The 25,127-nt window shown below is 42.8% G+C and overlaps 1 protein-coding gene across 1 annotated transcript in view; it reads right to left on the bottom strand.

Annotated features, from left to right (window-relative positions):
• The window catches only part of LOC139234119 (secretory carrier-associated membrane protein 5-like), a 60,659-nt gene that overhangs the window by 7,313 nt on the left and 28,219 nt on the right, over nucleotides 1-25,127 (bottom strand). The window contains exons 4-6 of the mRNA XM_070865076.1: nucleotides 16,167-16,323; nucleotides 13,597-13,698; nucleotides 6,008-6,125 (exon numbers count right to left, since the gene is read on the bottom strand). Of these exons, the coding sequence (XP_070721177.1) occupies nucleotides 6,008-6,125; nucleotides 13,597-13,698; nucleotides 16,167-16,323 (377 nt within the window). The remainder of the gene's footprint in view (nucleotides 1-6,007; nucleotides 6,126-13,596; nucleotides 13,699-16,166; nucleotides 16,324-25,127) is intronic.

Genomic DNA, 25,127 nt, shown 5'->3' with positions numbered 1-25,127 from the left:
TAAAAATGTGTTTGTTGTAATAAATATACTGCCAACATTTGGACGACTTTAATGCATATTTATTTAGCTGCACAGGGAGCAAACATTTCTCTGGACCTGCCGACAGTCTAAGAGATAATACTGCAGCACGACTAATATTTGCACTGGGTTTTGCTATGTATTATTTGGATTGGAGTAACAAGGAGCTCATTCCCTCTAAATGCAGGTACATGACATGACCAAAACCCAATTTATTGTCCAAACTGATGCTGCATCTATTTTAATCAGAGCTCTGCCTGTGGCTGTTTCTGATGATAACCCACTGTAGCAAAATACAATAAATATCAACTCTTTACAAAATTTTCAGGAAAGTTAAAAAATCAAGCCAAGCAATCAAAGACTAAAGAAATTTGGAGATTGTTACCGGCTATCTTAGCCTACTCTATTTGTACACTAGCCAGCTGAGCACAGTAACGCAATAGCATTGCTGCATGGTGTTGTAACTACAGATGAGCAAACCAGCCTCGGTATTAGCTGTGGCCCAGTGGGAACCTCTGTCAGAAGGTTGTGGGTTCAAGTCCCGCTCCAGAGACTGAAGGACAAAAATCTAGGCTGACACTCCAGTGAAGTACTGAGGGAGTGCTGCATTGTTGGAGGTGCCGGCTTTCAAATGAGACACTAAACCGAGGCCCCGTCTGCTCCCTCAGGTGGACATAAAAAGATCCCATAGCGCTATTTCAAAGAAGCGTGATGGTCTGGCCAATATTTATTCCTCAATCAACATCACTGAAATAGTTTATCTGGTTATTATTACATTGCTGTTTGTGGGAGCTTGCTGTGCGCAAATTGGCTGCTGCGTGTCCTACCATCATCATCATAGGCAGTCCCCCGGAATCGAGGAAGACTTGCTTCCACTCCTGAAGTGAGTTCTTTGGTGGCTGAACAGTCCAATACGAGAGCCACAGACTGAGTCACAGGTGGGACAGACAGTCGTTGAGGGAAAGGGTGGGTGGGTGGGACTGGTTTGCCGCACGCTCTTTCCACTACATTACAACAGTGACTGCACTTCATTGGCTGTAAAGCGCTTTGGCATGTCCAGTGGTCGTGAAAGGCACTGAATAAATGCAAGTCTGTCTTTCTTTCAAGTGGTTCTTTAGATTGGTACAAAAGTTCTCAGTGGTGGTTGCCATTTATTACAACATACTATTGTCAGCACGTCACAGAACTTTAAAAATGCATTTCAACCGCAGTCAACAGCGATGGTTTGGGCCATGGCCAAACTGTTGCGTCTGACTTGTTAGTTCTTGTGCTTATGAGTATGGGGGGAGGGGGGCGCCTAGGGAGGGAGAAGATAGTCACTTCAGGTCCAGATACATCAAACATATAATCCTATAATCTTTCAACAAATCCAAAACATGCCTCGACGGATCCAGCTAAGTTCATGGGAGTTACGTTTGACCTCTGCATTGCAGTCATTTTTCTCCGTTCTCAATCTAACAGGCCTCCAAGCGGAATAAGGCTCCTTGAAGGCCAACAATCTTGACAAGAGTGAAATTGGTAAAATAAGTAGGTCTAAATGAAAGACGACTACTCAGCAACATGAACACATTGCATCCGTATGCTCGACTATGAAGATTGTTGCCTCTATGCTGTAAACTTCCAATTGAGCTGGATACATCAGCATCCCAAGGGAGTTAGCGCAGTGAACAAGGAACCATTTATATCAAACACATCGTGGCTCATTAACTGCTGGAAAACAGCACCATAATTCTGGTGTCAAAGAGCCAGAGACAAAACTCACAACGTGCAGCTTTACAGTATGTGGACTTTCCACTGAAAATTAATTACAGGACATGGCATTTGTTTGCATTGGCAATGTACACTAATGGTATCTTAATTGAATCAAAAAACGTGGCAGCTGCAATCATTAGGAGTTCTGCAGTGTACAATTATTCTAATACCGTCATTAATCAAACACACACTGAACAACTTCGGAGTGCAAAAAGTCCCAGACAAAAATCAAACTAGCGTTAACTTTTGTTTTTCTTTTCACAAAGTACAAAAGATCAAACCAGCACGTGACAAAGTCTGCATTGGTCCTTTTCCCTGGACACTATTGCATCGAAACTCGGGTTCTGGAACTCTGCACTCTCCTATTTAGCTTCCTTCCTGCCGTGATCGCGTAATCAAAGCCCATTGGAGTCTGCAAACCCAATGCCTGATGACGGCAAGGTTATGGAACCCAGCTCTGTGTCGAGGCAAGCGGAGAGGCACAAGCAGCCCGCAGGACTGACAAAAATGCGGCTCACTGATGCCGGCGAGATTATGGGGGCCCTCTGCTTCATATCAGCGTGTGCAGTCGACAGAACTGCTTCAATTCTCGGCTTTAATGTTCAAATGGGGCTGCTTAATCTCAGATCAGGGTGACTCATGGATTTAATTAGCAGATGTTTTCTTTGATCAAGGGGCTCTGGTTTATTCCATTATAAATAACACCGATTCAATTAACAAACGAATCCACTTCCTGTCCACATGCAAAGGCTTTTTAGAATCTCAATGGGCTGCATATTTCCCCTTTGTGGGTGTGGAGACCAGACTTCTAGATTAATAGGAATTTCAACATTTGATTTATCGTCATAGACTCCTAAATTAAATCCGCAAACTGCAGGAGATACTGTTTGATTAGAAATAGGAAAGAAAACATGTAGCTTCTTACTAGACGTGTACATTTTGAAACCTGCAAAAAACAGAGGGAGCAATTTTTTCACGAGCTTTGGAGAAAACTGAGATTGTGTCTTAACCGACTGAACCTGTGCAAACAATGTACGCACCAATTGTCACCATTAGCAGAGCCCAGCTGAATGTGATTAAGCAGTTCATGTGTATGGTTGTCTCCACTGATGAGTGATCGACCAAGAGATTGCCAGCTCTATCTTGCAAACAAGTGTGTGTTCTTCAGATATCTCGAGCAGCAGCTATCTCTGATCGGCATGACATAGCAATGCAGACCAAACTCTCGAGCGGCTCCCACCCTATTTTATGGCTGAAAGTCTCGGCAAGAGCAGAATATAGAAAAGGATACATTTCCCAATCAGGCGATAAAGGTGTACTTATGGGAACAGCAGTTAGACCGTTGAAAATGATACAAAAAAAATTATTAAATGAACAGATCAATTAGCTTTTATATAATTTAGGCCTGCCTTTAAGTGAATACTTTTGTCTACAACAATGCTTGCTGATTTAGAATGGAAGAGTTATGAAGGTAGAAGAGTTAAAATTAGATCATGATATGGAACGTTAGAATTTGATCATGATTTCTACAGGAGGAAAATGGATGTACTGAAATTCTCTAGCATTTTTATATCATTGGAATCTTATGTATACATCACATTATTGTGTTTATTCTGGCAAAAAGCACATGAATCCATTAGTGGTTGAATTAACATCCCCAGATACAGTCACTAATTCTGCTTCAGTGAGCATCATTTCAGCTTTGTATGTTAATCCAGCTTCCTCATACTGTCACATTCACTCATTTTTCCAACCCAGTTCCCTGACAAAATTATCAGTATTTGCTGCTAAACAAAAATATTAAAAAGGCGCCGCACTTCAATCTACTACACTTTCCTGCCATTATCTTATCTACTAAGCCATCAACAAAGTGCAGATATTCAACCTTCCTACCTTCCCCCAGCTGCCACTGAAATCCTCATCCATTCTTCTGTCACCTCCAGGCATGATTACCACAATGCTCTCCTGATTGGCCTCCCATAAGTCACCAACTTCTGCAGCTCATTTAAAAATCTGCTGTCCATATCCTATCCTGTACCAAATCCCGTTCACACATCACCCCTGTCCTCGCCAACCTCCAATGGCTTCTGATCCCCCAACGCCTCAAATTTTAAATTCTCAACCTCGTGTTTAAATCGTTTCATGGCCTCTCCCTCACACCACCTCGATCATCCGCCAGCATACACCCCTCCCCACCCCCGCCATACCCTAACTGTGTAGTTTGAAGACCAGGCCTTCAAAACTGCCACCAAGCTCATGGTTTACAGAGCTGTAGTAATACCTACCCTCCTGTGTGGCTCAGAGACATGGACCATATAAGCAGACGCCTCAAGCTGCTGGAGAAATATCACCAGCGATGTCTCCACAAGATCCTACAAATCCCCTGGGAGGACAGGCACACCAACATCAGCGTCCTCGTCCAGGCTAACGCCCTCAGCATTGAAGCACTGACCACACTCGATCAGCTCCGCTGGGCAAGCCACATAATTTGCATGACAGATACGAGACTCCCAAAGCAAGTTCTCTACTCGGAGCTCCTTCAGGGCAAACGAGCCAAAGGTGGGCAGCGGAAACGCTACAAGGACACCCTCAAAGCCTCCCTGATAAAGTGCGACATCCCCAGTGACACCTGGGAGTCCCTGGCTCAAGACTGCCCTAAGTGAAGGAAGTGCATCCGAGAGGGCACTGAGCACCTCGAGTCTCAACGGCGAGAGCATGCAGAAATCAAGCACAGGCAGTGGAAAGAGATTGCGGCAAACCTGTCCCACCCACCCCTTTCATCAACGACTATCTGTCCCACTTGTGACAGAGTCTGTGGCTCTTGTATTGGACTGTTCAGCCACCAAAGAACTCACTTCAGGAGTGGAAGCAAGTCTTCCTCGATTCCGAGGAACTGCTTATGATGATGTGAAGATCAGGAGAAGGATAAGATCAGTCTCGGGCATGATGACCCCCAAATTCAAAAAGCTGCAGACAGACTAGGACCAAATGAGTGTTATGGTTTATTAAAGTCGGCATGGACTGGTTGGACCGAATGGCCCATTTCTGTGCCGTATATCCTATGTAAAGCATATCCCTGCACAAACCACTACCTTAGAGAAGAAACATTGCGCCATTAGTTTCAGTACAGCCTTTGCACTTGCAATACTGGCACAGACCTTCCTACATTTAGCGTTCTCTTGCGGAGGAGTAGAGAAAGAAAGAGAGAAAGTGTGCAAAGAAAGGTCGAAAGCACGAGTGGAAGAGCTGAAGGAGAGCAAAAAAAACAAACGGGAAAGTGAGTAACAAAACGGAGCAGCTTTAAAAGCAATAAACCAATCAGATAAATGAACCACCAGCTTCTCCTGTGCTAGCTTACACCATCCGACTCTCAGCTAGGATGATGCACTTAACAAGGTTCTTTCCAACTGGGCTCAGGAGTACCCAGTTCTCTCAGGAGCAGGACCAGACAGTGCTCACTGGTTTGCTTCATGCGTTTCGCAGGCACCACAGGACATACTTGCGCAAGCACTGTTAAATTTGTCTTGAATCAATTGTTTTAGTGGTACCCTCCTCGTAGAAGTGGGTACTTGTCACAGTGGCTGTCTGTCATTTTGTAGCATTAGGGGAACCTAGTATCATTTTATTGGTTCAAACAAAATAAGCCAAGAACAGTCTACAAAAGGGAGAAGAAAAATAGCTCAAATTTATTATGAGCTTTGGAGGTCCTTTAATGTTTCCGCTTGATGACCCCCATCTCCCTCTTTTAGGTTCTGCTTTTACCTACATTTGCGATTTCCCCATTTTCCTCTCTGGGACGCTCAGTTGGTTCAGCTGTCTAAAGCCAAAGTTCCGACTGTCTGGAGCTTTTGTGAAAGTTGCGGCAACGCGTGGCCCAATGGTAAACGGACACTTTAGAAGAAAAAAAGTGTTCGTGACCAATTCGTTGTCTTCTGAGGTTTATATTCAAATTCAAAATGTTGCTCCCTGTGAAGCAGCAATTGGTGAACTCCCACAACTGTTGTGCAGCAGCGTGGAGATTCTGAAAAATTAAATTGGAATATAGTACTATGGAGAAGTACTCCCAAATCAGAGATAACAAGTGATTTAGAACTGTTTCTGGGCAGCTCAAGTAACTTATATTCTAACTTTTTTTTTTTAAAAAGTGTTAAAAAAAAACTTACTCCTTTGACCATGAACACTTGGCTTTGAACAGCAGCAGGTGTCTAGACTCCAGCCTAATCCAAATGAGCTTTACCTTGGTTAGAGCGATGAATGACAGCACAGCTACAGCTGTAAACATCACAGTCGGGATGAGCATCACGATCGCTGAGCCAGTGTTTGTCCCAAAGAAGCTAATTGCAGCGATCCAGCCACTGTCAGGAGAAAATGAAACATGCGTTAACCTCGGTGAGAGTGTGCCAATAGTGTTTTTTTTTTAAATAACAGTCATAGTAACCAGAACCCTGCCCGGTGCATTAAACTGATGCAGACTTTATATACCTGCTAAAGCCTAACTGTGTAATGATAGTGACTGCATCTTAAATGTATTTCATTGATTGTGCAGTACTCTGGGACATCCTAAGGATATGATAAGCCGCTACATCGATGCAAGTTCTTTCTACCTCTATCCTTTCAACCATTACTATTAAAACAGTTCTGTTGACTTCCCAACGTCTTCCGTAATGAATTTGTTTTCAAGCTTTGGGGGCAGTCGAGGGGCGACTGGACCAGGGAGATGGGACTAGGGAGCCATTCCGTGGGCTCGCTGATATCCACCAGCGCTTCTGGGAGTGGACGTCGGAAGTGATGGTAAATGTCGCACGCCTCAACCCACACTTACTAAATTAGACGTTAATAAAAAGGGGAGTAGGATGTCCAATGTATTTCCCATCGTTGGCACCTTAGCAACGTTTGGCATCTGGACTACCAGTGCGTCTTGGTCAGAAGGTCAGTGCGTCCTGGGCATCCACTGTTGCCAAGGTGGTGAATGGAAGGTGGTTTAAAAATTCAAGGGCCGCCTTGCCTAGTGTCATCAATGGCAAAATAATGTTTTCCTCTGCAGTTAGAGTTGCCCGCCACAGTAGCTGTGACAGCTTATTCCCCGCCCTCTCATCTCAGGAGAGTGGGGCAGTGCAATGCTGATACCATGGTAGCCCAGCAAGGACACGTCAATCCAGATTCCTGTCGGATCAGGAAATCCAGCTCTTGATGTCAAATACAATAGAAGCCTTTTAACAGGAACACCCCTTGGCATCCAAAACATTCCCTTTATTAAATCATTCCCATTCTAGAAGTATGGTAGTGTATGGAGAATAAATTGATGCTCAAGAACATGTTAATATTCAACAGGTGCACACCTTATGTGTTAGAAAATTTACAGTCAGGATTAGCATCGATATGGTTTAATTCACAATATGTGCGAACCTGAACATGTCCAGAAGCAACTGTACTGAGTCTTATATTAAGCATTTTTCCTACAAACATGATAAATTATACTCTGTCCTAGACTCTAATCACTTTCCCCCACATTGTAATGTGACCAGTACTGTATTTACCTCACTACCATTTCCTAGGGAATACGGCACACCTAACCTGCTGTGTTTTAATAAGTGAAACCTTAATTGAATCCTCCACCACCTCAAAGTTGGTCTTTATTTAAAAATGAATGCCAAGTGATAAGACGAGTCCCAGCGATAAAAACATCCGTATCTGGACCATTCTTTTTCTAGAGCTGGCACGCAAGAAAGGAATGGCTTTGAAAGAAGCAGATGTTTGGCACTTCTGCACTGTGACAGTGTCTTCCGTGATTAGGCCATTAAAAATATGTTAGGTGTTTGCTGGCAAGACAACAGTTCATCGGAGACCTGCGCTTGGTGCTGAATAGTCAGAACTACTCATAAGAACATAATAGGATTCGGCCATACAGCCCCTTGAGCCTGCTCCGCCATTCAATAAGATCATGGTTGATCTGATCATGGACTCAGCTCCACTTCCCCGCCCTCTCCTCATAACCCCTTATCATTTAAGAAACTGTCTATTTCTGTCTTAAATTTATTCAATGATCCAGCTTCCACAGCTCTCTGATGCAGCGAATTCCACAGATTTACAACCCTCAGAAGAAATTCCTCCTCATCTCGGTTTTAAATGGACGGTCCCTTATTCTAAGGTCATGCTCTCTAGTTCTAGTGTCCCCAATCAGTGGAAACATCCTCTCTGCATCCACCTTGTCAAGTCCCCTCATAATTTTATACTTTGCTATAAGATCACCTCTCATTCTTCTGAATTCCAAGGAGTAGAGGCCCAACCTACTCAACCTTTCCTCATAAGTCAACCCCCTCATCCACGGAATCAACCTAGTGAACCTTTTCTGAACTGCCTCCAAAGCAAGTATATCCTTTCGTAAATATGGAAACCAAAACTGCACGCAGTATTCCAGGTGTGGCCTCACCTTATATAGCTGTAGCAAGACTTCCTGCTTTTATACCCCATCCTCTTTGCAATAAAGGCCAAGATACCATTGGCCTTCCTGGTCACTTGCTGTACCGACATACTATCCTTTTGTGTTTCATGCACAAGTACCCCCAGGTCCCGCTGTACTGCAGCACTTTGCAATCTTTCTCCATTTAAATAATAACTTGCTCTTTGATTTTTTTTCTGCCAAAGTATTGTCCTATGAGGAGAGATTGAGTAGACTAGGTCTATATGCTCTAGAGTTTAGAGAGGTGATCTCATTCTTACAGGGCTTGACATTGTACTCCATCTGCCAAATTTTTGCCCACTCACTTAGCCTATGTCCTTTTGCAGATTTTTGTGTGTCCTCCTCACACATTGCTTTTCCTTCCATCTTTGTATCGTCAGCAAATTTGGCTACGTTACACTCAGTCCCTTCTTCCAAGTCGTTAATATAGATTGTAAATAGTTGGGGTCCCAACACTGATCCCTGCAGCACCCCACTAGTTACTGGTTGCCAATCAAAGAATGAACCATTTATCCCTACTCTGTTTTCTGTTAGTTAGCCAATGCTCTATCCATGCTAATATATTACCCCAACCCCGTGAACTTTTATCTTGTGCAGTAACCTTTTATGTGGGACCTTGTCAAATGTCTTCTGGAAGTCCAAATACATCATAGCCACTGGTTCTCCTTTATCCACCCTGTTTGTTACATCCTCAAAGAACTCCAGCAAATTTATCAAACATGACTTCCCCTTCATAAATCCATGCTGACTCTGCCTGACCGAATTTTGCTTTTCCAAATGTCCTGCTACAGTTTCTTTAATAATGGACTCCAACATTTTCCCAACCACAGATGTTAGGTTAACTGGTCTATAGTTTCCTGCTTTTTGTCTGCCTCCTTTTTTTTTTTTAAATCGGAGCATTACATTTGCAGTTTTCCAATCTGCTGGCACCACCCCAGAATCCAGGGAATTTTGGTAAATTACAACCAATGCATCCACAATCCCTGCCGCTACTTCTCTTAAGACCCTAGGATGCAAGCCATCAGGTCCAGGAGATTTATCTGCCTTTAGTCCCATTAACTTACTCATAAGACCAAGGGGATATGGAAAGCACAATAATTTATTGCACAAAGCCTGCTGATCACTATAAATGGACAATTAACAGATCGCACACTTTTGTGTTGTTGTGCTCGGAAAGGCTGAAAATGTATTTTCCATCGAGTTGAAATACATATTATTGTTGGGTCAGATATGGATGGGATCAGGCATACCCTATTCACATTGCACAGAGACTAACAAACGCAGCTCTATACTTTAACCTTCAGTTCTTAAAGCTGCCCCAATGCTAGGATGGAGGCTGTAAGATCAACAGAACAAAAGGGGTCCAAAAAAAAACAATTGGCTTGTATCAGCCTGAACCACTGAGATCTCCTAGTACCTCCCGTTCAATGTCTGTTGGGGCAGAAAAGGATTATAAATAACATGAAACATTAAACCGTGGCCCCGCCTGCGCTCTCAGGTGGATGTAAAAGATCCCGGGGCACTATTTCGGAAAGCAGGAGAGTTATCCCTGGTGTCCTGGCCAATATTTATCAACATAACAAAAACAGATTATCCGGTCATTTTCACATTGCTGTTTGTGGGAGCTTGCCACAAGTTGACTACCCGTTTCCCACAGTACAACAGTGACCACGCTCCAAAAGTACTTCATCGACTGTAAAGCGCTTGGAGAAGTCTGGTAGTTGTGAAAGGTGCTATATAAATGCACATCTTTCTTTCATGCAGAGGGAACCCACTGTGTGTACATTTTTGTAATTTTCTTCTGCCCCCATCCCCCCACACAATTTCTCAGTGAAGGAGGAACATCATACTAGTATGGAGGGGAAGGGACACAGTGTTTATCATGTTTTGATCTCGCAACATATAACAGTGCACAACCAGCATATCAGTTAACATGAAGCCAATTGAAACAGACCAATGTCAGAGGTTAAGATTCTTTCACCTATTGCCATCTCAGGCGTTTTGAAAATAGGATGCAGAAGACAAGAGTATGAGGCTGGTACCTTTCATTACTGTGGGGCTCAAATTTCAATGAGGCAACTCGATATAACCCAGATGATGAATGGACCATAGATTCTTAACTGTTGTGCAAGTCGAAACACTGATGCAACAATAAAATGGCGTACTACTGTGAAACCCATAGTCATTTGTACAAAGCTGGGCAACCCCCTAATCAATGATTAACAATTCTCCCTTTTAAAAAAAAACCCTGTAACTCTCTAAACGAGTCTTCTAAAATGACAACTTAATATCGGAGAAAACAGCACACAAAATATTGCAGATAAAGTGAACATTTCAGTCCAATTTTGTTACTGCGACAGCTATGTAAATGAAATCTGTCAATCCATCATCCTGCATTTCTACAAATCTACCAGGGTTTCATACATCAGAACACGATTAGCTTGTGGCACTTTTGCTCATAATGGCTGTTCAGGTAGTTATTTTTCCAATAACAGGACCTAGCAGTACTTACTTAGAGGGAACTGGGGAAAAGAAAACCCATTACCATTCTAATATTTACAATGCAATGTTTGTTTCCAGCACCTTTAACTGAAGCTCACAATACTGCGCAATACGAACTCCCACTGTCGCATTAATATAAACCCACTAAATCCCTTTTTATTTAAAAAAAACACCCCAGACAGATTCCACTTATGAGTTATGATGTCTTTTATGAGTTTCTTTTAATATAAAATGAAACTTACTGCAGCTTGTGCATTATTTAATTCCTTCTGAAGGTATAAATCAAACAGACCAAATTAAATTGCATCGGATATTATTAACATTTATTTAATTATTAAAATACAAGTGAATTTCAGTGCGTTAAATACACAGCCATTATTAGATCCAAGATATGAAATTTGGAGTCTGATATTTCAACAGTTAAGGAAACAAATGTTGAGCTGATCACACTTTTATTTTTGCATCCCATCTTAACCAGTATAATACAGCAAATTCACAACGACAACCTAGTTATACATATGCTGCAAATACCAAAATGTCAACTAAAATAGGTGCGACTTTGCAGATCACAGAGTTTAGACACTGCTATTCCCAACGCTTCCTCCCTCCCTCCCGCCCACAATGGAGGATGGGAACATAAGAATTAGGAGCAGGAGTAGGCCATACGGCCCCTCGGGCCTGCTCCACCATTCAATAAGATCATGGCTAATCTTCGACCTCAACTCCACTTTCCCGCCCGATCCCTATAATATTTTGATTCCTCTAGAGTCCAAAAATATATCGCTCTCAGCCTTGAATATGCTCAACGAAGCACTGCCAGATCTTGGGGACTGCCCTTGACCTGGCAGTATTTGCAAGAAAGACAAATATCACTGGGTCATCACATCCAGTGGGTTGTAATCGTCATTCTGGCACCAGTGCCTTCACTACTTTGTATAAACAGAATAGGCATCTTAGCTTAAGCAGTGCCAGTGGCAGCAATATTTTAGCACAAGAGTCAGATTACTAGTGATAGTTTAAAGTTTGTGGGTAGCAGTTTTGTTCCATTGCCTCAACATATTAAAGATTCCAAATTTGAGAAGAGGGTTGGCTTATTAGCAGTTCAGTGACCTGCATTGTAGACTGTTGTGGATATTATTAGGGAAGCTGGGCAGCTGTAAAGTGCAGTCTCCACGATACACCTCAGAGACTTTGGATTATAGTCAATGTTGCAACTCTTTACACATACAATAGCTGCTGTTCAAGGTCAATGATAATGACATGGAAGGCACCACAGCTATCTGAAACGTCCTTTGCATGAACAAAACGTTTTCTGATTAAATAAATTCCTATCAATTGGATATTTGAGAAATTTAAAACATACTCCTATCAACATAGAATTTTTTTTTAATATTCGTTCTGGGGTGTGGGCTTCACTGGCAAGGCCAGCATTTATTGCCCATCCCTAATTGCCCTTGAGAAATTGGTGGTGAGCCGTCTTCTTGAACCACTGCAGTCCGTGTGATGAACTTACTCCCAGTGCTGTTAGGGAGGAGTTCCAGGATTTCGAGCCAGCGAAGGTGAAGGAACGGCCGATATATTTCCAAGTCAGGATGGTGTGTATGTAACTTGGAGGGGAACTTGGAGGTGATGGTGCTCCCATGCGCCTGCTGCCCTCGTCAGTGTAGATGGTAGAGGTTGCGGGTTTAGGTGGTACTGCTGAAGAAGCCTTGGCGAGTCGTTGGTACACACTGCAGCCACGGTGTGCCAGTGGTGGAGGGAGTGTATGTTGAAGGTGGGGTGCCAGTTAATTTATGACCCAGCTCTGTGTCAGAAACCACCAATTTTGGCTTCACAATAACTTGAAGTTAGAGGAACATTAATAAACATAACCTAGGCTGATAGGGTTAGATGAAAAGATGTAGGAGGTGGCTCTGGTGGAACATAAACACCAGCATGGATCAGTTGGGCCGAATGGCTCATTTCTGTGCTTTATGTTCCATGTCATTCTATGTAATGTCCCAAGGTGCTTCACCAATGGGGTCAGTGCAAGTCAGGAGAGGCGAGCATAGATGTGGTTGAAGATGTGGGATTTAAGGAAACTTTGAAGTTGAGGAAAGGCACAACAAAGGGTTTGGAGGAGAATTCCAGAGTGTGGGAACAAAATGGCAGAGGTACAAAGTAAACAAGAGTTAGTAAACCAGAGTACTCCATTACATTTTCAGTGATAACCTACTGAGATTCCATAGAAACAGGAGCAGGCCATTCAGCCCATTGAGCCTGTTCCGCCATTCAATGAGATCATGGCTGATCTGCAACCGAACTCCACATACCGCCCTTGCCTCATATCCCTTCTTAATACCTTTGATTAACAAAAAGCTATCAATCTCAGATTTAAAATTAACAATTTATCTAGCATCAATTGCAGTTTGCGGAAGAGAGTTCCAAACTTCTACCACCCTTTGAGTGTCGAAGTGTTTCCTAATTTCACTCCTGAAAAAGGTCTGGCTCTAATTTTTAGACTATACCCCCTAGTCCTCGAATCCCCAACCAGCGGAAATAGTTTCTCTATCCACCCTATCTGTTCCCCTTAATAATGTGAAAATTTAAATCAGATCAACCCTTAACCTTCTAAATTCTAAACAATACAACCCTAATTTGTGTAATCTCTCCTCGTTACTTAACCCCTGAAGTTCCAACTTCGAATACTTTGTCGCCCAGCTAATAATTGAGTAGTCTCTGGTTACGTGGCTCTGAATGGACCGCCTTGATTGACCTACCTCTCATCTGAGCTAGGTTTAACTGAGTGGCAGAAAAAGGCAGCAATAGTTAGATCTTCAGCACTGTACATACTACAATTTGTACAAGAGGAAACGGTTTCTTACCAGACTCCCCAGCCAGGGATTCCCACTGCTTGAATAATGCTGATCACCAGCTGGGCCATGAACGTGAAGAAGAATGCCATAAAATTGAATGAACTATCTGTCCTAGAAGTGCAAGTGTAGAACAGAAGATATTTTCAGTCAACAACCATTTACTAGCTGTGGCAGCGTTATGATAAAATGCCCCGTTTATGCCCAACAACACATTGACCTCCGACCATATAAAACAAGCTGGATCAAAAAAGGGTCAGCATAGAATTTTAAATGTTCATTTGAAATACGAAGCTTAAATAGTGGAAAACCCATACTGCAGCTGCAGTCATTGAGAAGGGCCAGAAAACTGAACAAGAACATGGTTGGCTCTGAATGTAAAGCTGCACATAGGCTGATTATTAAACCTAGGCAGTCTTGGCTCACCTAAATTTGACTGTTCTTTAACAATCTTAAAACACAACTGGTTAAATAGCCAATACAAAATGCCAATGGAACCCTGAAGTGGATGGTAAATAAAAGGTTGATTTTGGCAGCACAAACATAAAAGATTGTACAGGTGTGCACAAAACCCATAGGCTACAGAACCAGAGTCTCACATCTCAAGTTTTATTTTGATTTTCCCTACCCGGTACTCGTTAACAAAATACTGCTTGTTTCTTCTGCATAAAAACACCTGGGAAGAGGTGAAAGTAAATCAAAAGTCGATTGAGTGCAGACTGGTCTCCCACTTCCTCTTCAAAAAAGGAAGTAATGTTTGTAGCTAGGTTTCAAACCAAGAGTGGTGTGGCGCGTGAGAAAAATTCAAATCAAAGCAACTCTAGATTCGACGGAGCACCTTGTGTAGCAGTGTGCGCCGGCTTGATTGTGAAGGGGAAGGAGGGTGGGGAGGGGAGGAGAACAGAGAGAAGGACCTGAGGGTCAGTTCCACCCAGCAGAAGCATTGACAATAATGGAGTGGAACTGACTGACTCAGCCTCACAGCTGGGAGAGGGAGTGTGGCAGCGTGCGTGGAAAATATGCAAAGATCACAGTTTTGAAATTATTGCCTAGACAGTCCTCCTCCGAAAACAAGATAAAATTGGTTTGGGACTTTTATGCTTTTTCATATTGATTTCATTTGTTTCCAGCGATAAAAGCCTGCATTCAGACGAGGACATCTGGCAGTTTTTGGCACAAGAATGAGTGTGCCATCAATTAACAATTCTGGCAAGGCAGACGGCATCTCTGGAACATAATTTCAGGCAAAGAAATAATCCCACTGCATGACCCAAGATAAGAAAAATGTGATTCAATTAATATGGAATTGCGTGTCCTCAGCCAAAGAAAAATGGAAATAGAAAGCACACATCAAGAGTTAGACACGTATCTGAAGCCCCACTCACATGGAGGTTTCAATAATCAGTACAGAAAATAACAGTGAATAGTAAATTAGCCAGCCGAGTACTGTAGTAATTTTCCACTCGTTGTATTCACCTTATATGGGTAACTTTCAAAATACCATTGGAGATCCTCAAAGTCTTCCCCGACACCCCCTCCCCAAACCAAAACAGGTTAACTCCACGACAGTATTTCCCCCTTTAGCTGAAGTCTGCACTGCTCAGTATAGATCTGTGTGCGATGCACAGATAGGACAGAGTTACCATGGTGCACTGGACCTTTTTAAATTGGTAACTTCGCAGTGCGCTCTGTGCAATCTTTGGATTGTTCCACGATGCTTCCCCAACGTGACAGTGCTTCTCTCTCTCCTGAAGTCCAGTCAACTGCCCCAGTGGGACCTCCCCTTAACAACACCATTAAACAACTGAATTCTAGGATTTTACAGCACAGGAGGGCGGTTATTTGTCCATCGAGCTTGCTACTCACTTAGTCCCAATCCCAGTCCCCTGCCCTTTCCCCTTTTTCTTGTTCAAAAATTGATCCACTTCACATGTAAAAAAATAATACGAATTGGGTTTCCATCACTATGTCTGATGAGGCATCCCACTGTCCTTGCAACCCTCTGTGTAAGAATAAAATTCTCCAAACCTCTCCCTTTGTTTTCAGTCCTTTAGTGACAAATTTACCAGCCAGTGGAAAAAGTTTCCCCCCCCAATTTACCTCATCAAAACCCCTCATCCCGGAAATTCAGAAATGGCCTTTTCTGAAAATGACTAATGCTCTTGTAACCTAAAGCTATTTTTCCCTCAGAGTTCATTATACCAAAGTGGTTAGCAATCAGATGCACATTTTGGACACAATTTGGACATGAAAAGTATGGCCAATTACTTTCCAATAGAAACAGAAAAATTAAACTTTTTTTTTTTAATTTAAAAAAAGATAAAAATGAAAACCTCACTCCAGCATAATTGGTGTTCAAAAAGTGAAACATTACAACATGAGACCTCTCGACCAAAAGCACTTATTTATGCAGTTTCCGATGTACTGTCCCATTCAGCTACACGCCAATGTGTAAACATGACTATCTAGTCCATATGATCCACCTAACTCTATAAATGAAAGATTTTAAAAAGCAAAATGTTCCAACGTTCTCATCCGTGTGAATGGGGCTGAGGAAATGAGTGACAGTTCAGAGTACTTACTTGAAGGCCTTGTAGATTGGTCTAAACCAGCAAACATAAGAGCATGGCGTGAACAGAATCAGCCAGAGAAAGGCCAGTCCAAAGTTAACCGCTCCACCTCCTCCAATCAACCAAGCTAGACAGCCAATCAGATTCACTGCAAGTGTGATGCTGTTCACTGCAACAAAATACCAAGTAGCACACAACAGCCGTGATTGTTCACATTCCACAGGCAACACCAACATGGAGGTCCGCAGGTACAGGGGGGGGGTGCTGGGGGATCAGCCAATTAACAAATACCGTGAGCAAAACTCAAGACCCCCTCGATGCATTACGCCCTAGAACCTCATTTAATATAAGTGCGCAGCGCAAGAATTGTTCTGACAATGGCAATCTAACCTTGTAGGGTTCTGCTATCTTCAGCCTCCCTACACACCAAAACTTCAGCTGGCGTGGAGAAGTGGTGTTCTGAGCACGAGGAAGGACGTTCTTGCTATTGAGGGAGTGCTGCGAAGGTTCACCAGACTGATTCCCGGGATGGCGGGACTGACAAGAAAGACTAGATCGACTAGGCTTATATTCACTGGAGTTTAGTAGGATGAGAGGGGATCTCCTAGAAACATAAAATTCTGAGGGGACTGGACAGGTTAGATGCAGGAAGAATGTTCCCGATGTTGGGGAAGTCCAGAACCTGGGGTCACAAGGATAAGGGGTAAGCCGCTTAGGACTGAGATGAGGAGAAACTTCTTCACTCAAGAGTTGTTAACCTGTGGAATTCCCTACCGCAGAGAGTTGTTGATGCCAGTTCACTGGATATATTCAAGAGGGAGTTAGATATGGCCCTTATGGCTAAAGGGATCAAGGAGTATGGAGAGAAAGCAGGAAAGGGGTACTGAGGTGAATGATCAGCCATGATCTTATTGAATGGTGGTGCAGGCTCGAAGGGCCGAATGGCCTACTCCTGCTCCTATTTTCTATGTTTCTATGAGTATTGGTAGCAATTTCGGATTTCCAGCATCCGCAGTATTTGGCTTTGGTCTTTTCGTAGAATGCAAGTTTGGGTGGTTTCTGTTTTCTCAGAAGACTCCAGAAGCTGCTCTGCCCACCTCACAAAATATCCCTCTCATCAATGCATAGCTGTAATCGCTGTTGTTGTAAATCCCAGGTGAGCAATGCTAAATGCAGCCCGGCTAGACTGAGGAGCAATACATCAAAAGCTATGGATTTTAGTGCCCAGATAAATTAACAGAATGGTTAGATACTCTAATACCTGATCAATCTAAACCTACCCCTGTGGCAAAGCTGCAGTCTTTGCATCAAACTTCAGATGGTACAAGGAGCAAAGACCCTTTAGCAGGTGAAAAAAAAAGCACTTAAAAAAAAAAATTCATTCATGGGATGTGGGTGTCGCTGGCAAGGCCAACATTTATTGCCCATCCCTAATTGCCCTCAAGAAGGTGGTGGTGAGCCACCTTTTTGAACTGCTGCAGTCCGTGTGTTGCAGGTGTTGCTCCCTCAGCGACTTTGTCATAGTGGTTTGATACAACTGAGTGACTTGCTAAGTCATTCCAGAGGGCAGTCAAGAGTCACATATTGGCCAGACCGGGTAAGGGCGGCAGATTTCCTTCCCTGAAGGACATGAGTGAACCAGATGGGTTTTTAAACAACAGTCCGGTACTTTCGTGGTCACTATTACTGATACTAGCTTTTTATTATAGATTTATTTAATTAACTTAAATTAAATTCACCAGCTGCCGTGATGGGATCTGAACTCGGGTCTGCGGATTAGCCCAGGTCTTCGGATTACTCGTTCAGTAACATAACCACTATGCTACCGTTGCCGTTTGGTGCAATGGCACATGTCCTGGATACAAGAGCAAGAGATCACCTCAGCTTGTCAGCATTTGGCAAGTGGCTTCCCTTAAACTGGAAGCTGAGCTATACCTCTACAACAGTATGCGGAGGATTATAATTAAGCAGCTAAGCCTTGCATCAGTATTGTCACAGAGGAGCCAAGCCATTAAAAAAAAAAAGAGAACACTTGCTTTTGTCTCTATTCTGCTGCAGGCTGGACACGGACATCCGATTCATGCAGTCTGCCTTCCATTAATTTATCTTCATAACTTCATTGCTGCTTTTTGATTACTTGACAGGGTATGCTGAACAACAGGCAGAGACAGCTGCCATTTCTTTAAAGTAAAAACTCTCTTTCTTCCCCACCAGTAAATGCAAGAGGACTACACCATCAAAGGCTTGCCTGAGAGCTAACTAATCTCACCATGTATAATGGTTAAAGTGGTTCTTGCATTAGCATCTTTCCGTATTGAATACATCAAAAAGGCCGCTATTAAAACCACTAAGCTGTGGCTCGGTTTGTCCATCATTCTAGTTCAAACACATTGGAAGTTCAGTAAATATTTAGTGTATATTTGCAACACTATTTTCTCTCTCCTCCTTCTCCTTCTCCTTCTCCTTCTCCTTCTCCTCCTCCTCCTCCTCCTCCTCCCCCCCCCCCCCCCCAACAGGACTCACCGTTTGAAGTTGGGCATTCCCCTATCCCAACAGCACTCGTTAAAAAATCTCCTAACCTCTCCCTTTGTCGTTATGGTGATGATCTTAAACTAACCTGTAGTGATCAACTCACCAAATAGTTTATCCCCCTTTACCTCATGAAAACCCTTAATTCTGAACATCATCGGATGCAATGCAAGGGGAGCGGGCAGGAAAGTGGAGCAGAGTCCATGATCAGATCAACCATGATCATATTGAATGGCAGAGCAGGCTCCAGGGGTCCAAATGGCCTACTCCTGTTCCTATTTCTTATGTTCCCGCTAAGCTGCAGGTCTGCACAGATTGCTCACCGGCTTTTTAACGGAAATAGCCGCGAGTGCGGAAAAAACTGAATAGCCTGCGCACCATTTTTTTTTATACAGGTAATATTAATCAGATGTCTATATTCTAGGCCTATATTCTCTAGAGTTTGGAAGACGATCTCACTAAAACATACAAAATTCTTACAGGACTCGACAGGGTAGATGCAGAGAGGATGTTTCCCCTGGCTGGGGCGTCTAGAACCAGGGGGTCACAGTCTCAGAATAAGGGGTCGGCCATTTAGGACTGAGATGAGGAGAAACTTCTTCACTCAGAGGGTGGTGAATCTCTGGAATTCTCTGCCCCAGCGGACTGTGGATGCTCAGTTGTTGAGTATATTCAAGACAGAGAGCGATAAATTTTTGGATATTTAGGGAATTGAGGGATATGGGGATAGAGCAGCATAGTGGAGTTGTGGGAGAAGATCAGCCATGATTTCACTAAATGGCGGAGCAGACTCGAGGGGCTGAATGGCTTTCTCTACTCGTAATTCTGGTGTCCTCCTAAGCTTGTTAGTTTTAACTGAAAGCGCCCCAGTTTCTGATGGCTACATGGATCCCTTGGGATCTTTGGTTAGACCCAGTTTGAAAACCTCAGTTCTCAACTTGCTGAAGGTAAGTTTGTTATACGGTAGGTCACAGCATAGCACGAATGTTGTAGAGGACATTCAATTCTCGGAGGATTGATGCATCATCTATTCTAATGAAATCCCAGAATTCTGGGATGTGGCTCAGTGAACTCAGTGCAGAATTGTAATTTTTGATACTGACTTGCAAAAAAGAAACTTTTATTTAAAAAAATATATAAAAGGCTAAGTTTTGAAACTGAATTATAAGTTATCAGCGGACCTCCATGTAAAGCAGTTACACCATTAGTTAGGTGAGTCAGTAATTAAAGATATCAGAACAATCGCACACAAAACACAGCAAACATTGTTACAACACCCTTTAGAGAACATTCCTCATCAGACACACACCTCGTGAAAATGCTTATAGATTCTATATAATGTCTCTATTTCACATGTACCATTTTAGTTAACTGTATACCCAGTCTGAAATATTGGAGCAAGTACTTGTAAAAATGTCCATACAATGCTTAAAAAAAAATTCTATTATTTTGTACAGAAATCTCTCAGGTTGATGAAGGGCGTCTGAAGAATTCATTGTAAACAGTGGGACACAGGACTGTGGAAATAGTATGGATTATTCTTATTCAATTACCCGCTCCTTGGAGAAGTACATGAATTTCACATTATTCACCTCAACTTACAGACAACGCATTTAAACGATCAGGAAAACTAGAGCAATCATGGCTAATATCAAACGCTGAGGATTTTCCAGGGTTGTACGTCAAGATCGAGCCTCTCGAAATATGCTCATGCAACAGACTAGAGGTCTGGATTTGTATTGCTTGCTGGACGTTGTGCTCGGAGCTCACTGCTCAGGACATGATGTGCAATCCGTTGTGTTTGCATCATCATTGTGCTGTCTCCATAATCCTTTATTCGCCGTTCCTTGATCTCAGTGCTGTGCGTAGGTGCAGAAAGACAGCGTCCCAATCATGCAGCAGCTGGGATCAGTCACTTAGATGTCCAACAGCGCCTCTTGCAGGCCCGTCCAACCTCTGTACCATAGTTAGACAGCTAGACCAGCTTGTATTTTAATTCGTTCACTCTCCTCAATTCCAGCACGGAGCCTGAGGAGCGCCTTGCTCTGACCGGAATCAAGACTTTAGTTTGGAAGGCGAGAGGGAAAACGAGAAATGGGTAGAAAAATAACTTGCATCTGTTACAGAAAGGACATTTCAGAGCGTAGGGCCCAGACGGCTGAAGGCACAGCTGCCAATGTGTGGGGAGGCGGCACACGAGGCCAGAGTTGGAGGAAGACAGAGCTCTCGGAGGGTTGTATGGCTGGAGAAGGTCAGAGAGATAGAGGGCTTTTCCTCCAATTAATGTTGCTGCCAGACAAAATTGAAATTAAAAAAGTTAATAATTAAGACAGGCTGAAATCAAATTTTTTACTGTTTAAGGACAAAGTGGAGCTTTTGAACTTCAAGCAACTTGCTTGATTTCAGTACTATGGAATCGTCCAGATAGTGGATATTTAATGAACTGTTGCCCAATGGTAGAAACAGTGAAGTACTGCCATCTAGTGGCAATCGATTCTAATGTCAGCTTTACACAGTTATCCTGAACAACAAGATGATTTGATACGCAGTACTGCAGGTGCCAAGTTACATTTAGCCTCGACAACTGCAAATTCAGTCACATCGTCAGCGAGTTTGGAAGCAACCTGTTAATCCTTTCATCACTCCAGTAGATTTCTGCAGCAAAAAGCTAACTGAAAGTAGATACTGCGAATTTTTAAAAAATCATAACAGCACAAAGGGAGAGAGGTACAAAACAACTGTGGCTTTTTCCCCCCTCCCAGTGTTTTTGGCCAGTTGGCAACAGAACCAATAAACTTTCACTGGGAATTGATAAAGATGATCACGTTGAGACTGCACTTCAGCAGAACAAATAATATTTTTGATTTATACTAAAAGGGCCAGATTAAGGCAAGCATTCTGCAATACCAGTGTCTCTTGTTTGGAAGACAGGTAGCTTTCCTTTGTATAGAATCTCTGTTAACAGTACATGTTCTGTGAAAGTTTATTTTGGATTTGAAAGTTCTCATCAGTATTTGCACATCCCTTCATGGACTCGCCCCCTCCCTATCTCTCTCACCTCCTCCAGCCCGACAACCCTCAGAGATCTCTGCGCTCCTCCAATTTCTGGCTTCTTCAACACCCCCAATTTTAATCGCTCCACCATTGGCGGCCATGCCTTCAGCTGCCAAGGTCCCAAGCTCTGGAATTCCCTCATTAAACCTCTCCGCGCCTCTACCTCCTTTAAGACGCTCCTTAAAACATCTATCTCTCATCTGCCTCAATAGCTCCTTATGTGGCTTGGTGTCAAATGTTGTTTAATAACGCCCGTGAAGATCCTTGGGTCGTTTACTACATTAAAGGTGCTATATAATTACAAGTTGTTATTGAATGGAAGTCATTCATTTTACATTCTACAACATATGGGGCTACATTTTCTGCCCGTTCATTTGAGAGTGGGAATTTAATGTAGCCCGTTGATTCTCTGCAGGCGTTACAGGAATAGGAATTTCTGTCATTAGTTGCATATAGTTTCAAGTAGCTAGGGTCTGAAGTGGCATCTGTTTGCTTTGCCAAGTACAAAATGCAAGACAGGTCTTGGCCGAGCTGCAAAAAAGGAGATTGTTTTTTGAGCCGGATTGAATTACGACAAAACTACATTGATGGGTGCAACATTGTGTTTAAAATGTGTAGTTTGATTCTAAAATAGAGTTTGCTCCCACTTCCAGGTACGGGCTGAAAGGGCAGAGACAGCAAGGCTGTGAAAAAGGGGCGGTATACCTTTTGATCAGGGTTTAGTTGAGGTACGATTGTGGGCGGAATGTTTAATGGTTGTATAATTGTGTCAGCCAACAGTATTAAAATAAACAAACAGTGTATGGTGATGTGAAAACCAGCAATTAGAATTCATCATCCCCTCGTCTACAAAGGTGTGAAAGACTGTTGAAATTACTTCAAAAGAAATGGGTTTACATTAAAGAACTTTGCGGGATAAACACGACAGCTCTGATTACTAGACCATGTTTCTGCTCAAAATATCTGTGGGGGCTTGTGGCTTATGTATCATCTGGATAACGACTACAGACTGTGTACCAGGTGAAGTGAAGACTCTACTTGTTTGTTCAAAGGATCAATAATAAACTGTAATGCAGCAACTCTCTTATTGATTAAAAAAGCATATTAATCCCTGTGTTGATATCCAATTCCCTCATGTGTTTTGTGCTGCTTAATATTTTATCTGTCGTTTTGCTTCTGTGGATCATTTTAACAAAACAAAATGTAGAATAGTTTTATCACATGTATTTTCCACTAAGCAACTTCCCACATTCAGGGTTAATTGCTATAAAAGCAAAATACTGCGGATGCTGGAATCTGAAATAAAAACAGAAAATGCTGGAAATCTCAGCAGGTCAGGCAGCATCTGTGGAGAGAAAGTGAGAGCGTTAACTTTTCGGGTCAATGATCCAAAACCGTAACTCTGTTTTTCTCTCCACAGATGCTGCCTGGCCCGCTGAGGGTTAATTGTTAGCCCGGAGTTATGCTTGCCCAAATACAGAATGCATCAACTTTCATTTATTCAAGTGCTTTTCACAATCGCAAGACATCTCAAAGCGTTTCAGTGAAGTGCTTTTGAAGTGTAGTGACTGCTGTAACATGGGGAAACTTGGCAGCTAATTTGCACGCAGTAAGGTCCCACAGAGAATAAAGACAGGCTTCAGATCATGAGACTCAATCTGCTTATAGAAACTGTCGTCAAGCTCATTCAATGAGTGAAGGTGTTCAGGAGAGGCATGAACCGTAACAGAGGTTAGATTCCTGAAGACGAATCACAGTAGTTTACAGCAGAGGAAGCCACCATTTGGCCCAGCTTATCCGTGCTGGCTTTTTACTGGAGCTATGTAAAACTAAATGCACTCTCCTGGTTACTCCCCATTACTTTGCACCTTCTCGGTTTATAATGTTCATCAATTTTTACCCCCTTAAAAAAAGGTCTCTGGCTCAGCTACTCCCTGTGCAAAGCATTCAATGCTCCAAAAAACCCGCTGTATAAATCAATTTCTCCTAATCTCGCTTTTCATTCTCAGCAACAATTTTAAATTCTTGTCGTTTACGTGCACCAAGATTTTTTTTTTTTTTAAAAAGAGAAAATTTGCATTTAGCGCAATAAAATTGCATAAGGTAATTTGCAAAAGGACTAGCGGGGAGAAGGGAAGTTTGTTTTATGTAGCATGTTATGACATGGAACGCACTTCCTGAAAGGATGGAAGCAGATTCAATAGTAACTTTCAAAAGAGAACGAAGGGGAAAATAATTGCAGGATATGGGGAAAGAACAGGGGAGTGGGACTAATTGGATCGCTCTTTCAAAGAACCAGCATAGGCACGATGAGTTGAATGATCTCCTTCTGTGCTGTATCATTCTAGGACTCCTACAGAAGGTTGGGGGGGGGGGGGTTCAAGTCCCACTCCAGGGAGCACAAAAGTCCAGGCCGACACTCCAGTGCAGTGCTAAGGGAGTGCAGCACTGTTGGAGGTGCCGTCTTTTCGGATGTGACATTAAACCGAGGCCCCGTCTGCCCCCTCAGATGGAAGTAAAAGATCCCACGGCACTATTTCAAAAGAGGAGAGTTATCCCCGGTGTCCTGGCCAATATTTATCCCTCAATCAACTTAAAAATATTATCTGGCCATTATTGCAATGTTGTTTGTGGAAGCTTGCTGTGCGCAATTTGGCAGCCACATTTCCTACATTGCAACAATGACTACACTTCAAAAAGTACCTCATTGGCTGTAAAGCACTTTGGGACATATGGTGGTCGTGAAAGGCACTATATAAATGCAGATTTTTCTTTCTATTAGACCATTTTATAATTTTAAAAGTTTCTATTAAAGTCTTAGTCGCTCCAGTAGAAATCGTATGTTTCTCACATCTCTTATTATAGCTTCCCATCCCCATCAGCCTGGTGAATCTTCACGATAATTCTCCACTCCGCTCCTACTCTGATCTCCCCATCCTCAGCCTCTTACACTGTTCAAACGAAGCTCAACATAAGCTCGAGGAACAGCACCTCATCTTTCGATTAGGCACTTTACAGCTTTCTGGACTCAACGTAAAGTTCAACAATTTCAGACCATAATCCCTACCCCTATTTTCTCTCTCTTTCCCATGGTAGCTGCATTTAGGGTTAGGGTTCTGCCACTGCCATCCTATCGAGACTCATCTTTTCTTTCTTAACTTGCCCCATTACCACCATCTTTTGCCTCGCACCATCATCCCTTTTGTTCAGAAGTTTAGAAGAATGAGAGTTGATCTCATTGAAACATATAAAATTCTCAGGGCTCAACAGCGTAGATGCAGGGAGGATGTTTCCTCTGGCTGGGGAGTCTAGAACTAGGGGTCACAGAGTCTCAGAATAAGGGGTTGACCATTTAGGACTGAGATGAAGAGAAATTTCCTCACTCGGAGG

Source organism: Pristiophorus japonicus, chromosome 21, assembly GCF_044704955.1.
Source record: "Pristiophorus japonicus isolate sPriJap1 chromosome 21, sPriJap1.hap1, whole genome shotgun sequence".
In the NCBI taxonomy this organism is placed as follows: domain Eukaryota; kingdom Metazoa; phylum Chordata; class Chondrichthyes; family Pristiophoridae; genus Pristiophorus; species Pristiophorus japonicus.
This window is presented reverse-complemented; position numbering and strand designations above follow the sequence as displayed.